Below are 14,737 nucleotides of genomic sequence, written 5' to 3'. Positions count from 1 at the left end.
TTCAACTGTTCTGCCTGCGGCTATGGAACCCTGACCTGTTCACCGGATGTGCTACCTGTCCCAGACCTGCTGTTTTCAACTCTCTAGAGACTGCAGGAGCGGTAGAGATACTCTTAATGATCGGCTATGAAAAGCCAACTGACATTTACTCCTGAAGTGCTGACCTGTTGCACCCTCGACAACCACTGTGATTATTATTATTTGACCCTGCTGGTCATCTATGAACATTTGAAAATCTTGGCCATGTTCTATTATAATCTCCACCCGGCACAGCCAGAATAGGACGGCCACCCCTCATAGCCTGACTCCTCTCTAGGTTTCTTCCTAGGTTCTGGCCTTTCTAGGGAGTTTTTCCTAGCCACCGTGCTTCTACACCTGCATTGCTTGCTGTTTGGGGTTTTAGGCTGGGTTTCTGTACAGCACTTTGTGACATCAGCAGCTGTAAGAAGGGCTTTATAAATACATTTGATTGAATAATCTAAAGCCGGACACACACAGAATTCTCCACAGCAATAGATTTATTTCCCATGTTATGGAAATACATGCAATAGTTTCTATTAACACACAGACCTGAGGACACGAATACCTGTGACGAAAGTTAAACATAGGTAGAAAGTGCATCTAGCTTCACCTGAGCTTTCCTCAAAGCATAGCTGTTTAGAAACAAATTAAAATGTACAATTAATAACGTTTAACATAGAATATCATCTGGAAGTAGACTATTTAACTGTGCAAAACGCCTCGACAACAACAACAAACAATTCATTTTATAGAGACATTAGGAACATGCCGTCTGATGCAGGTTAGACAATACCAGAGATAAAGCCATAAAATCCCTAACCTGAGTCTACTTAGAGTTAAAGAAAGTGTAAACTGAGAGAGAGAGACCACAAAATAACCACACAAACCTCACACAAGCACACAACACTGAGAAAGACCCTAGAAACTTGTAGATTTGTACATATGATCAACGCATGAGTACATTAGCTCAGTGCAAACTCAAAGAGGAAAAACTCCAAGTGACCATACAGCTTCAATTTCTTAGGCCATAAATAGTCTAATATGCATATGTGTTGAAGAAGTATGACTGCTTTCTTTGACCCAAAATCAGTACTCTTACCCTGTTTGTCTGTTTGAGCCTGTCGTGAAACACTTCCCCTTTATGCAGACTGTGTATCATTGATCAACTTCCTTCTCAAGGTTATCAGCTTCTCAAAGAAATGTAGTGCTAGCCCATTTCGACGGTGTGACTGGAAAACACTAGCATGCTAATAAAGATATGATTTATAAGGATGAAGGTCACTTGTTTGTCCCTGTTGCACCCTGGTCAATCCTCATTGCGTTGTAGTATCCATTCTCCTCCAGAACCTCCTCTATAATGGCCTGAAATGAAAGATCACTTATAGCATTCATATTTCCTAACCAGTTTCTCAGTTTCAGCCAGACATAGACATCCACATGTCCAGAAATATGTCAACTACAACAGGCTATCCTACTGTATTTATTTCTATACATAAAAAAACGGATACTAACCTGCATCTGCTCATAGCTGATTCCATCCTTGAGATCACCATTTTCCATATCACCTGTAGCACAAAGTTACATTTTAGGCTTCTAAACACCTAGACAAGAGTCATAGCAACCCCCATGGGAGACAACGTGAGAACACAACACTCATCACGTAGCTTTGGGTCTTGGCTCAGTATTCTGTTAGATTGCTACGTTAACCAGTATGCACTAGCACTGAGGTTAGGGTACCTTGCTTGCAGGGTTGGGGAGTAATGGATTACATGTGAGGGATGAAAAAAAAAACGGTAACTGTAATCCATTACGTTACGAGCAAATATATTGTAATCAGATTACAGATACTTTGAAAAAACGAGATAATTACTTCAAGGATTACTTTTAAATTCAGAAAGGATGTTTGTGAAAAAACAAAATCTTTGACACTTTCTCTGTTTTCTCAATGACGTTCAAATCAGCATTGAAAAAAGGTGCAAGTTTATGTTTATTCCACCTGAGCGAGTCTGACCACAAGACGGAGACCACTATGATGACACTCCAAATGTGTTTGATGGATCGCGGGAAAAGAGCAGGAATAAGCTTTTTTAGGCCACAGTCCAAGCCATGTCTTCCAATGGTGCGACTGCTATCGGCATCCAAGGATTATCCAACTTGAAGGAAAGGATGACAGTAGCTGTTTAGTCTACGTGGATACGGATATCACTTGTTATTGATATCTACATAGTGCATTGATGTGAATCACACTGCTTCTCTCTCATCTAGCTATTTGTGCCGTACGGATTGTGGTTGGCTGTTCACAAACCTAAATGTGTATTTGAACCCAATAATAGTTGAATTTAAGAAGTTTAAGATGCCTATCAATCATTATTTTTGAAACCAGTGGACAGCCAGTGAAAAAACTTATAAATGCCTCATGAGCTTAGTTCAACTGTCACACTCCATGAGAACCCAAAATATAAGCTTGTTTTACTCCAATGTTTCTAAACAAACACTGTATAGGCTCATAACATGGTTAAAACAATCATTTTGATATCATGGATGGTCAGTCCTTGCATCCATAGCTCTGTCTATTAATCTGAGAGTGGTTACATTTCTCCAGGCCCATCCCTCAGCTTTTTACCAAAACAGGTGGGGCGACCGTTTTGTTATTGTTTCATCTGTGGATTTAAACAGCTGCATATTATCAAGCTATCAAAGTGCCACCAACAAAAAGGTAAACAATAGGCCTATAGCAAATGTAGCATATGGCATTCATTTTTCACACGTAAATAGCACTTTTCAGTAGTGCTCAAAGCATGCCATTCCATGAGAGCAGAATTTATTTTTCAACTCGAATCAATAAGAACAATCAGTCCTCCATGATAACAATCATAAATCATAAACAACAGAGTAGGGCTGGCTAATAGGTAAAATAGGTAAAACAATTAGGCTAATCTATACTTACACATTTCCAAGTCCTATTCTTGAAGATCCAGGGTGTAAAACATTTATTGGAATGACTGGAATTCTGATAGACTTTGGTTTTTAATGTAAAGATATAATTGAATGGTATTATTATATGTAGTAGAAAGCGATGGGTTAGAAGAAGCCTACATAACCAACCCATAGAGTAAAATGTAACATCCATATATGGCCAGCTATGTCAACTTTAACATTGATTTATCCTGCAATAGATGTGGTTCAATTGGTAACATACATTTTTGTCTTCTTCTAATGGCTCTAATTAAGGGGAAAGTAATCTAAAAGTAACTGAATATAATCAGATTACGTTACTGATTACAATTTGGGACATGTAACTAGTAACTGTAACGGATTACATTTAGAAAGTAACCTACCCAACCCTGCTTGCTTGGCAGCACCTAGATGGTCTCCTCCAAAAGACTGGACCAGAGACCACCAGTCTGAGCTGGCAGAGCCTGACTCCATTAGCTCTGGAGACCCCTGGAGCAGCTGGAAACAAAATGAAGATCAACACATACGGATTTAACCCGTTAGATGAACTAGACTGGTATATAGGCTTACAATGCCACGCTGACTACCGCAGCGCAACTCCATAGTTGAGGCAGACCGCTCTAACGTTGTTGTAAGTTCCTGGTGTCTTGTATTTACCTTGTTCAGCTCCACCTTGAGATTGTAGGGACTGCTTTCGTAGTGGAAGAGGGACTTTTTGAATCTCTCAATCGCCCGCCGTTTGACACTGTGCTGAAGAGCTGGGGGAAGCTGAACATAAAATGGTTTAAAAACAGTACGATTTAAAATATAATGGCTCAAATGTCTAGACATACTGTATACACCAACCAACTGGTACATAGTTCTCATTATTATTACCGGAACTCTAAATCAAATGAAAATCTAAAGTACATATAGACTTACCTGAGTGATGTAAATGATTTTATGCAGTTGTACCAGGAGTCTTTGGACGGGATCATCGATCTGCCGAACCTTCCTCTGAGACACACAGATTCCTGCTGACACTACGAAACCCACATGTTTATCAGTTGAGTTGAACCCACTTAACCAAAGTTGAAAGAGGAAAGAAGAAGATCCCTCAAAATGACCCAATTTACCTGGTCGAGGTTTTGGATTCGGAACAGCAAACTCACCACTGAGGAAAACAGGATGGTTATTTTATTACTTGACTGACAAACTGTTGTCATGACACAAACAGTATAGGCACTCTTCAGATGAAATGATGATATGGGTCACATTCAACAACATATAATATATCAGCGTATGATCGTATATAGACTCACCCAGCTAAGTTTGGTTCATCTACCACAGAAACACTGACGCTGCTCTTGATCAGCCCTTTAACAATAAAAAAAGGATAAATTGATTCCAATCCAAACATTACACTTGGAAATACTCCTAGTAATTGAATGATCTAAATTCAAGTGAGCATTTTGAATTCAAGTGCTCACCAGCGTCTTTATACCCCGAGACAGTGGAGATGTGGGTAGGAAAGGGATCTAGATCTTTATCTGAGCCATTATCTATATAAACACATAGATCATAATCAACATGGTAGCAAATGTTTTATGAGAAACATTAATTACGGCCATATAATTCAAGGAAGATTTACCTTGACTGTGTATTTTTTTGCTTTGGTTTGAGCTGTGGCCTAAAGAGAAGTATGGTACCATGGACTCATCAGTCCTACTAGTGGTTTTCTCCTGGTCTTTAGAGGAGTGGCAGCAGCTGACCCTGCCCCGATGGCTCTCCAGGAAGTACTTCTGTGCTCGCTTCCTGTCTCGCTCCGCCCTCCTCTCCAAAGCATTCTGGGAAGTATACAAACTGTCCATGAACCTCATCATGATGTCAGAGATCTTGGAGCTGACTTCCACGATGTCTGGACGCAAGTCTGCGTCCGTTGTCAGGCACCTGAGGGGTATTATGGGAGTTATAAAGGTAGTAATCAGATAATGTAGCATCTTATCAAGAATTGCCCATCATTGATTTGTGTGATGCAATGTGTGATCACTGCCTGGTACGGCAATTGCTCAGGCTCCTACCCCTCTTTTTACGCTGCTGCTACTCTCTGTTTATCATATATGCATAGTCATTTTAACTATACATTCATGTACATACTACCTCAATTGGGCCGACCACCAGTGCTCCTGCACATTGGCTAACTGGGCTATCTGCATTGTGTCCCACTCACCACCTGCCAACCCCTCTTTTACGCTACTGCTACTCTCTGTTCATCATATATGCATAGTCACTTTAACAATATCTACATGTACATACTACCTCAATCAGTCTGACTAACCGGTGTCTGTATGTAGCCTCGCTACTTTTATAGCGTCGCTATTGTATATAGCCTGTCTTTTTACTGTTGTTTTATTTCTTCACCTAATACAGGCTCTAACCAATAGTGCAAAAAAGGTAAGTAAGCATTTCACTGTAAGGTCTAGACCTGTTGTATTCGGCGCACGTGACAAATAAACTTTGAATTGATTTGATTCTGTGCTATCCACATCAAAGATATTTAAGTGAAACATAAATTAATTAACTTTTTAAATTATCATATTTTTATACTTTTATACTATATTTATACTTACCATTTAATCATGTCTGTGACTCTCTCTGAGAAAATGCCTTCCTCCACTGGTTCATAGACTGCCTCCACAATCTACCAAACACAAACCACAGTTTAGCAACAATAGCCCTAGATACATAGAGAACCTATGTGAGTAGTGTGTGTGTATATGTGCGTTTGCGTGTCACCTTGGTGGCGAGGGAGAGCATGTTGCCGCTGTAGAATGGAGGCCTCAGTGTGGCCATCTGGTAGAGGATACATCCGCTAGCCCAGACATCAGCCTTCTCCCCATACGGCTCACTCTTCACTATCTCTGGACTACGCACGCACGCACACACACACACACACGCACGCACACGCACGCACGCACACGCACACACACACGCAACATGGCAGTTGTAGAGATCATTCAAATGATATTGGAGTGTCAGTAATGAAGCTTGCTAAAGGCAGTCGTACCTTAGAGACGACCTACTTCATCATCAGGACAGATCGACCTGAAATCTCCTCTGAGTATGAGTAACTATTATACACATAACTCACCAGGAGTACAGTATGGTCCCAACCACTGATGTTAGCTTGCTGTTCTCCTGTTTTTGTTTAGCCAGCCCAAAGTCAGCTGAAATGGATTCAGGTCAAATGTTTTACCGACACATACATCCTCAGGCATAAGGACATGATGTACGTAAAACGAATGATAAGTGGTTTGCGGAAGAATTTGACTCATTCATATTTAGGTGTGCCTCTGGTTTTAGTAGAAGATGCCATGAGGAGAGAGAAATAGAGCATGAAAAGGACAACTGTGATTGACTGACTGATAGTGACTTTGTCCCTCTCTCCCAGCATGACGTTATTAGGAGTGAGGTCTCGGTGGACGATCCTCTTCTCCTTGTGCAGGTACCTTAAAGCCAGACACATCTGAGAAATTTCATCGGGAGAAAAAAATACAGGGATATGCATTCTTTAGTAAACAACATCATAGCATTGATTCATTCATTCATTCATAGCAATTATCCAAGAGAGAATTCACGGTCACAGTAGATTTCTTGTCAGTGCAAAGCAATGGAGGCCGATACTTACCTGGATGAATATGTTCCAAAGTCTCTCCTCTGTGAATTGCTGCTCCTTCTCTTTCAGAGAGTTGAAATGGTCCCAGAGGGGAACACCTTCTATCAACTCCATGACAATGTACAGCCTGTCACCTGAAACAGTGTTCATAGCCATTTAAAAAGCTGATATCTTAACAATGTTAACACGCTGCTTTGTGTGATGTGTTGTTGTCTCTACCTTCTTTCCCTTTGTGCTGTTGTCTGTGCCCAATAATGTTTGTACCATGTTTAGTTCTGCTACCATGTTGTGTTGCTGCCTTGCTATGTTGTCGTCTTAGGTCTCTCTTTATGTAGTGTTGTGTTGTTTCTTTTGTTGTGATGTGTGTTTGGTTCTGTATTTATACTGTATTTATTTTCCTTTTTAATCACAGGCCCCCGTTCCCGCAGGAGGCCTTTTGCCTTTTGGTAGATCGTCATTGTAAATAAGAATTTATGCTTAACTGACTTGCCTAGTTAAATAAATGTTAAATAAAAAATACAGAAATTGAAAAAATAATGGTGTGTGTCTGATACTTACCTTTCAAGAATGTCTTGTAATATTTCACAACATTTGGATGGGTCATCTCCAGGGACCAGAGGAAAAAAAGGCATGAGTGCTCATCATTCAAAAAGAAGAACTGACTGGTGTGTTGTAGGTAATATTGTATATAACCACAAAGTAGAATATCAACAATCAAAAGCTACGTGTGAGACATGAACTACTGTATCTGGCCGATAGTAAACCAATGCTAACCTGTTCCTTAATGATGGTGAGCTCAGACACTATCTTCTCCACGTTGCTGTCTCTGGACTTCTTATCTTTCCCAAAGGCAGGGTTGTGGAGATTCACTTCCTTCAGAGCCAGAAGGTTCTGACCACTCTGTTTCCTCACCTCTCAGCACAACCGCACACAACAATCAAAACCAAATAGGTAGAAAATACACCAGAAAGAATGTTGAAGACATGTGTGGAGTGATATTACTGCCAAAATACACTTTGGATTCAATTTCTTTTGGCACTAAAATCACTCCATAGTCATGCCAAATGGTACAAATTCAAACTCAAGCATGTAGAGGTAGCAACATTCTAGTGATCATGAGTCCTTGAAATTAAAGCACAATCAGACATGCCACATCAATCACAACCACATTGTAATGGTTGTCATGTGTCCACTCATTCATGCACGTTAAGGTTGGCACTGAGGAATGGCTCAGGGGGAGGCTCTACCTTGAACACACTGCCGAAGGCCCCAGTGCCTAGATGGTCCAGTATGGAGTAGCCATTGATCACTCTCAGAGGAGGGCGGTTCTGGTCGACAGTCTCAATATTCTCCCTCAGGCTGTCCAATTCCTCCTGCTAAAGGCAAGCCAACACACGCCAATAAACAATCCTTACAGAGTGGAGTAGGGTAGTAATGACGGCAGAGAATAGTTCATGAAAATAGTCAATTAATCATTATTCTGATTATACGGGGCTTTACATTACAATCTAAAAGGAGACAGGAGAGGGCCCTTGAATGTACAGGTAACTGCCAAAATAATGAAAACACTTGAGTAAATGAGGGATTAAAAACTCTATTGAAAGCAGATGTTTCCACAATATGGTTCCAAACACTTGTAGAATCTATGCCAAGATGCATTGAAGCTGTTTTGGCTCCTGGTGGCCCAACACCCTTTAAAGACGCTATATGTTGGTGTTTCCTTTATTTTGGCAGTTACCTATATGTTACGTATAGTCGTTTTTACAGTATAGCAGTTTTCTCACAGTGTAGAGAGAAACTTTTGCTTGAAGTGCTTCATAGACAGTGATGTCTCTCACATAATGTCCAACATCAATGAACAGCTCAAATAAATCTGTAGGAAAGAGCCTGAAACATAATTTTTTTTAAATACATTTTCTGAAATAAATAAATATGTACATTGACTTTAAGAAACAATGTCTTATGTCATCACCTTTTAAACAGATGCCGGTTACATTCCATGCTGAAGAGGAAACGTAGGGTCCGAAATGCATAGCACTATCAACATCAACAATAACATAATGACTATCATTGTAGTATAAGGACAAACATGACATGATAATTGTAATTACACCATTATGTAATGCATGTGTAATACCTGTAGGGATATTGCTTTTGGTCCATTGAGAAAGCTTTGTGGCAGAATCAATTTCGCAATTACATAGACCCCATTTTCCTGATGAAGCAAAGAGAACGCATTTCAAAAATGCCCTTTCCACTAACACAATTCTGAATCAATATCATAGTGCTATATATTGTCCAGTTCATTGACCGTTCTAATGGCAGCCAAAACTCTGTTTCTGTTTGTGGCTAGGTGCCTTTACCTGAACCACCTGATGTGCAGTGGTGTCATCCAAAACGAGCTCAGTCAGAGCCGCACAGCAAGCTGCAATACAGACAGACATTTACACAAGATCATGTTGAACGTAGATCAATCTATATGATCTATAGTCAAAATATCCAACATGTCCAGTGTATGTTCCTACCTGACTGTAGAGACATGTTGTCGTCCACATCCTCCTGTGGACTGAGCTCCTCACTGACGTGCTGTCTCTGGATGCGTCCCGCTGCATTGGCGCTGCAGAGGGCCTCGATAGAGGAGCGGTCCGAAAAGTATGCCCGCTCACTGGAACAGACAGCATACAGTACATTACGGAACCCTACTGGTCTGGGTTGCATACCACTTTCTCATCATCAGAATTTCCTCGTGGTCATAATAATCCCTAACCAATGTTCCAACCACTGTCTTTGACCCACTAAACTCTCGAGTAACTCTTGACAATACTATATTAGCTTAACCAGAGGTTGCATACCATTTTCCCATTATCCCAATTTTCTCAAGGTCATAATATACACTAACCTAGGCCTCACCCAATATACTGCATTTGACCCAGTGAACTCCTGAGTAGTCTATGCTTTCCGTGACCTTTTACGATACTTCTTTAGTCTATCCAGAGGCAGCCTCTCACCTGTTGAGGATGTGGAGCAGCTGTTGCACCCCTCCCCAGGTGCGTATCTCGGCGCTGGTGTCTGGCTCCTCACACAGCTGGACCAGGACCCACACTACGCTCCACAGCAGCTTCAGGTGCTCCCCGTGCAGCAGGCTGAGCAGCACCGGCAGTCCCTCGCACTCCCTCACCTGCTCCCGCACCTGCCGCACCGGGGAAAGCAGCCGCAGCAACTCTGCACTCATCCTGAAAGGGACACAAAGAAAAATGGATACGCAAAACACATATCAAAGCAAGACATTGGAAGATGCATGTTATTGCTAGTGATATAGTCATGCTGTTGATGGGGGTGTAAGGCGAACTGTTATTTTGAGGCAACTTTGTTGTGCAAAGATGAACGCATAGAGTGTGACTGATTAGGGAGGTAGGTACCGTACCTTTTGGACAGTAAGTCATAATCTTGTAGTATAACAAGAAGATTCTCCACGATTGACAACTCTCCTATCTTCTTCTTGCATTCTGAACTAGGGGATAGATCAAGTGATGTATTTAAGTGTTAGCTACAGTGTATACTTTTACTAAAGGTATGCATGATGTCCCAAGGTCCCTTTATAAGAGCAGTTACCTCTCAGCCAATGAGGTGAGTGCTAGGAGGGCACCTAGTAATACACTGCTGTCACGTGTTGATAGGAGCTTTACCAGGGTCTGAGCATGAGCATGAAATCTTACATCATTATATGCTCATTGGTTACTACTTTCCAAGACAGAAAAAAACAAAAACCTATCCACAAGTAATGGGGAGCAGACATTGGACTAACAGTCAGTTAGGAGTACAGTTCTTCATTTAACACAATCCTACAGTATATTGTATGAGGCAGTGAAATGTGTACAATTGTTTACCTTATGAGCGCCACTCTCAATAACCCACTGCCTTTGGTCCTCCACTGCAGACAGTTTCTGAAACATATCTATTCAGGAATGAAGAGACAAGGAACAATAAGGAAGGACATTGAGGGAAATACAGGCTACTTTTTGGGGGGATTTGATAACTCACACGTCATGGTGACCAACTTCTCCATGACAAATGTCTGCTCTCCACACCCCAGATAACTGCTGCACACCGACTCCATGTACTAAAGAGGGAGGGAAAGGGATAGAAAGTGACAGCTATAAAAAGCAACACAGGACTGTCAGACTAGAAGTTTTTTTTAAATAGATTTAAAGTACATTTACCCTTGCGAGAAGATCAACACCTTGGAGTTGATGAAAAACTCTCTGAAAAGAGAGGGTATGACGAGAATGAAAAAGATACCTGAAATCAGAGTGTTGAATTGTCCTGCTTGCTTGTCAGGTTTTTGTCAACAAGTCAAAAGAGAAAGGCAGCACGAGTCATATCTATTTTACATCATACGAAGTTGAAGAAAAGGCCCATCATTCGTTTTACCTGATAAAGTGGTTCTCTTACAAGCAATCGTAGACAGATGAGCACTCTAAGGACAGACTCAGGTGGTGCATGGTCGACCCAGTCACTACAAAGGAAGTACACACACAACTGAGCAACTTTCAAGACCTTCATCAGCTGCACAGAAATTGTTGAAACCATATGAGACTACCTGCACAGCCTGTTCTTGACCAAAGAGGTAAGGATCTCCAAAAAAAGCTTATGTTGAGGATGACTGTTGAAACAATGTTGGTTTCTGTATGTTGCACTGTTAGAAGGAAAGATGTGTAAGAAAAGTTAATTATGTGATCAATCATATTCAAGGAATCCTAAATGCATTATTTAGGGATATACCTGAATTTCTCCAGCTCAGGGTCTTCAGAGGTTATGTGAATCTGACTCCTATTGTTGCTGGCAGTATTTAGCTGGAGAGTGGTCTGAGATCTTCCTCCACTGTTGCGGACCTTACATGACTGACTCAATACTGCCACCTGGAATGTTAGGCAGACAAACCACATCATACTGTACAGTCGTGGCCAAAAGTTTTGAGAAAGGCACAAATATTAATTTTCACAAAGTCTGCTGCCTCAGTTTGTATGATGGCAATTTGCATATACTCCAGAATGTTATGAAGAGTGATCAGATGAATTGCAAAGTCCCTCTTTGCCATGCAAATGAACTGAATCCCCCAAAAACATTTCCACTGCATTTCAGCCCTGCCATAAAAGGACCAGCTGACATCATGTCAGGGATTCTCTCGTTAACACAGGTGTGAGTGTTGACAAGGACAAGGCTGGAGATCACTCTGTCATGCTGATTGAGTTCAAATAACAGACTGGAAGCTTCAAAAGGCGGGTGGTGCTTGGAATCATTGTTCTTCCTCTGTCAAATATGGTTACCTGCAAGGAAACACGTGCCGTCATCATTGCTTTGCACAAAAAAACTTCACAGGCAAGGATATTGCTGCCAGTAAGATTGCACCTAAATCAACCATTTATCGGATCATCAAGAACTTCAAGGAGAGCGGTTCAATTGTTGTGAAGAAGGCTTCAGGGCACCCAAGAAAGTCCAGCAAGCGCCAGGGCCGTCTCCTAAAGTTGATTCAGCTGCGGGATCGGGGCACCACCAGTACAGCTTGCTCAGGAATGGCAGCAGGCCGGTGTGAGTGCATCTGCACGCACAGTGAGGCGAACACTTTTGGAGGATGGCCTGGTGTCAAGAAGGGCAGCAAAGAAGCCACTTCTCTCCAGGAAAAACATCAGGGACAGACTGATATTCTGCAAAAGGTACAGGGATTGGACTGCTGAGGACTGGGGTAAAGTCATTTTCTCTGATGAATCCCATTTCCAATAGTTTGGGGCATCCGGAAAAAAGCTTGTCCGGAGAAGACAAGGAGAGCGCTACCATCAGTCCTGTGTCATGCCAACAGTAAAGCATCCTGAGACCATTCATGTGTGGGGTTGCTTCTCAGTCAAGTGAGTGGCTCACTCACAATTTTGCCTAAGAACACCACCACGAATAAAGAATGGTACCAACACATCCTCCGAGAGCAACTTCTCCCAACCATCCAGGAACAGTTTGGTGAAGAACAATGCCTTTTCCAGCATGATGGAGCACCTTGCCATAAGGCAAAAGTGATAACTAAGTGGCTCGGGGAACAAAACATATTTTGGGTCCATGGCCAGGAAACCCCACAGACCTTAATCCCATTGTGAACTTGTGGTCAAACCTCAAGAGGCGGGTGGACAAACAAAAACCCACAAATTCTGACAAACTCCAAGCATTGATTATGCAAGAATGGGCTGCCATCAGTCAGAATGTGGCCCAGAAGTTCATTGACAGCATGCCAGGGGGGATTGCAGAGGTCTTGAAAAAGAAGGGTCAACACTGCAAATATTGACTCTTTGTATCAACTTCATGTAATTGTCAATAAAAGCCTTTGACACTTATGAAATGCTTGTAATTATACTTCAATATTCCATAGTAACATCTGACAAAAATATCTAAAGACACTGAGGCAGCAGACTTGTGAATATTAATATTTGTGTCATTCTCAAAACTTTTGGCCACAACTGTACAACACAAAATAGAGGGTTCGACATTCAGCTGAATTGACATATCCTTACCTGGTGTCTGTGAGCATTAGTTTCAAGGAGGGACAGTAGTTTCCTGAGATCATGTGATTCTCTAAAAATGATACATTTTGGTCAATCCTTTTATTCCAGTCATAACAGGACATCAGTTGTGTGTGAATATTTTAGTTGAAAATGTCCCCAAACAACTAGGCCTATTTTGACATTATGTATGTGCAGTATCTGAATTGACTGAAACTGAAATTACTTCAATACAACTTACTTGTTGTCTGGTCCCTTTAACTTCTGGAGTAGTTTGTCTGCTCTTCTCACCTTTTTAACTGGGTTGGGCATTATACAAATTCCCTTCTGCTTCCATGGGTCATACCTGAGGTACAACTTCCGGTAATTGACAATATATAACAATGCATTCAATATCATGGCATTTGGTACATTGTAACTGCTCTCAATATACAAATAAACATAGTCTGTTTTAGAAACATTAGCCTAGCGGTAGCTAGTAACACTGAACAACAACAGGTGCGACATAGTTCAGGAATAATGCAGCCATCCACTACAAGGGAACACAAAACAAATGACAAACATGTTTCCTTTGAGCCACTGAGCAGTCCCTTACCCTCCTTCACCATGGCAAATATGTAGGATACACCTGTTATTTTATTATTCTTTTTCAAGCTTGTTTTCTCCTTCAAGGTTGCAGTTTATTCATGGGCATATTATGGGAAAGTATGTGCCCGAATTGGAAAAGGTCATACTGAAATTGATGATAGTTTTAACCAATAGGTGGAAGCAACATTATTATGTGGTAGTTTCTATGGATACAACTGACGCCTTTTCGCATTCCGTCACCAGATAATTGTGTCTTTGGAATGTAGTTGTTTGTTGTTCCCTTGTTGTTATAGCTTAGTGGTTGTTCCAGTTTCACCAAGTGCATAAATAAACACATTAATACTAAATAACTGTAAATTAACAAGTAGGTTTATAACTCTCATTTTGATAAATATTTATTTTTCATACACTACTAACCTGTGTGCATCTATCGATATGCAAAATAAACTTCCGATTTTGGAAACTTAAGTAGATGCAGAGTTTCTGTCAGGTTTCTGGTGATGGAAAATAAACAAGATGAAAACAGAGATTATCAAAATTTTCAGCAAAAATGTAAGAATGTTGTCGCGATAGCATGTGGATAACTCAGGCAATGAACAAACTACCGCGAGACGTTGGGTCCTTAATTTTTTTCCTATTCATAATCTCAGTACGCATTGTTTCTGACGTACTCTCCGTCGTTCAGGTGTGACATTACGTCGGCCATAATACGTAGGTATGCGCTAGTGAGAAGGGGAATGTCGGGTTGTGAATGATCGGTTTCTGAGCGGCAGCAAACGTCAACATTATGGGTGAGCCTACTTACTGTATCAAAAATGTCAGAAAACTGCTTTGGAAATTACATTCATAACTTGTTGTATCAGAATGGCTATTTTAAAGTAATGGTTGTTCGTGGCTTTCTAGTTGTCTGAGTAACCAACGCCCAGTCGTCCCCCCACCAGTTGTTGGATGAGTTGCTAGCAGGTTAGCATTAGCT

At 41.1% G+C, this 14,737-nt stretch overlaps 1 protein-coding gene across 1 annotated transcript; it reads right to left on the bottom strand.

Annotated features, from left to right (window-relative positions):
- Positions 1 to 314: 314 nt before the first annotated feature.
- On the bottom strand, positions 315 to 13,572 carry nek10 (NIMA-related kinase 10). Its single transcript, XM_055925749.1, has 33 exons — positions 13,415 to 13,572; positions 13,186 to 13,246; positions 11,414 to 11,550; positions 11,232 to 11,327; positions 11,063 to 11,147; positions 10,852 to 10,893; positions 10,673 to 10,751; positions 10,519 to 10,586; positions 10,244 to 10,323; positions 10,056 to 10,142; positions 9,640 to 9,864; positions 9,157 to 9,296; positions 8,995 to 9,056; positions 8,769 to 8,846; positions 8,604 to 8,668; positions 8,416 to 8,518; positions 7,879 to 8,007; positions 7,406 to 7,543; positions 7,190 to 7,235; positions 6,644 to 6,765; positions 6,379 to 6,481; positions 6,107 to 6,182; positions 5,752 to 5,881; positions 5,586 to 5,656; positions 4,607 to 4,905; positions 4,446 to 4,517; positions 4,278 to 4,332; positions 4,092 to 4,129; positions 3,898 to 3,998; positions 3,634 to 3,744; positions 3,360 to 3,474; positions 1,534 to 1,586; positions 315 to 1,383 (listed from the first exon to the last, which is right to left on the bottom strand). Exons 1-33 carry the CDS (start codon positions 13,570 to 13,572, stop codon positions 1,300 to 1,302), a joined length of 3,309 nt encoding a protein of 1,102 aa, XP_055781724.1. The 3' UTR covers positions 315 to 1,299.
- Positions 13,573 to 14,737: the final 1,165 nt, after the last annotated feature.

Source organism: Salvelinus fontinalis, chromosome 6 (assembly GCF_029448725.1).
Source record: "Salvelinus fontinalis isolate EN_2023a chromosome 6, ASM2944872v1, whole genome shotgun sequence".
Lineage (NCBI taxonomy): Eukaryota > Metazoa > Chordata > Actinopteri > Salmoniformes > Salmonidae > Salvelinus > Salvelinus fontinalis.
This window is presented reverse-complemented; position numbering and strand designations above follow the sequence as displayed.

Coding starts and splice junctions, on each gene's coding strand:
- nek10 (XM_055925749.1), bottom strand. CDS start 13,572: ATGATATTGAATGCATTGTTATATATTGTCAATTACCGGAAGTTGTAC. Junction 9,057..9,156: donor CAACATGTCTCTACAGTCAG/GTAGGAACATAC, acceptor TCTGTATTGCAG/CTTGCTGTGCGGCTCTGACT. Junction 4,906..5,585: donor GTCACAGACATGATTAAATG/GTAAGTATAAAT, acceptor AATACCCCTCAG/GTGCCTGACAACGGACGCAG.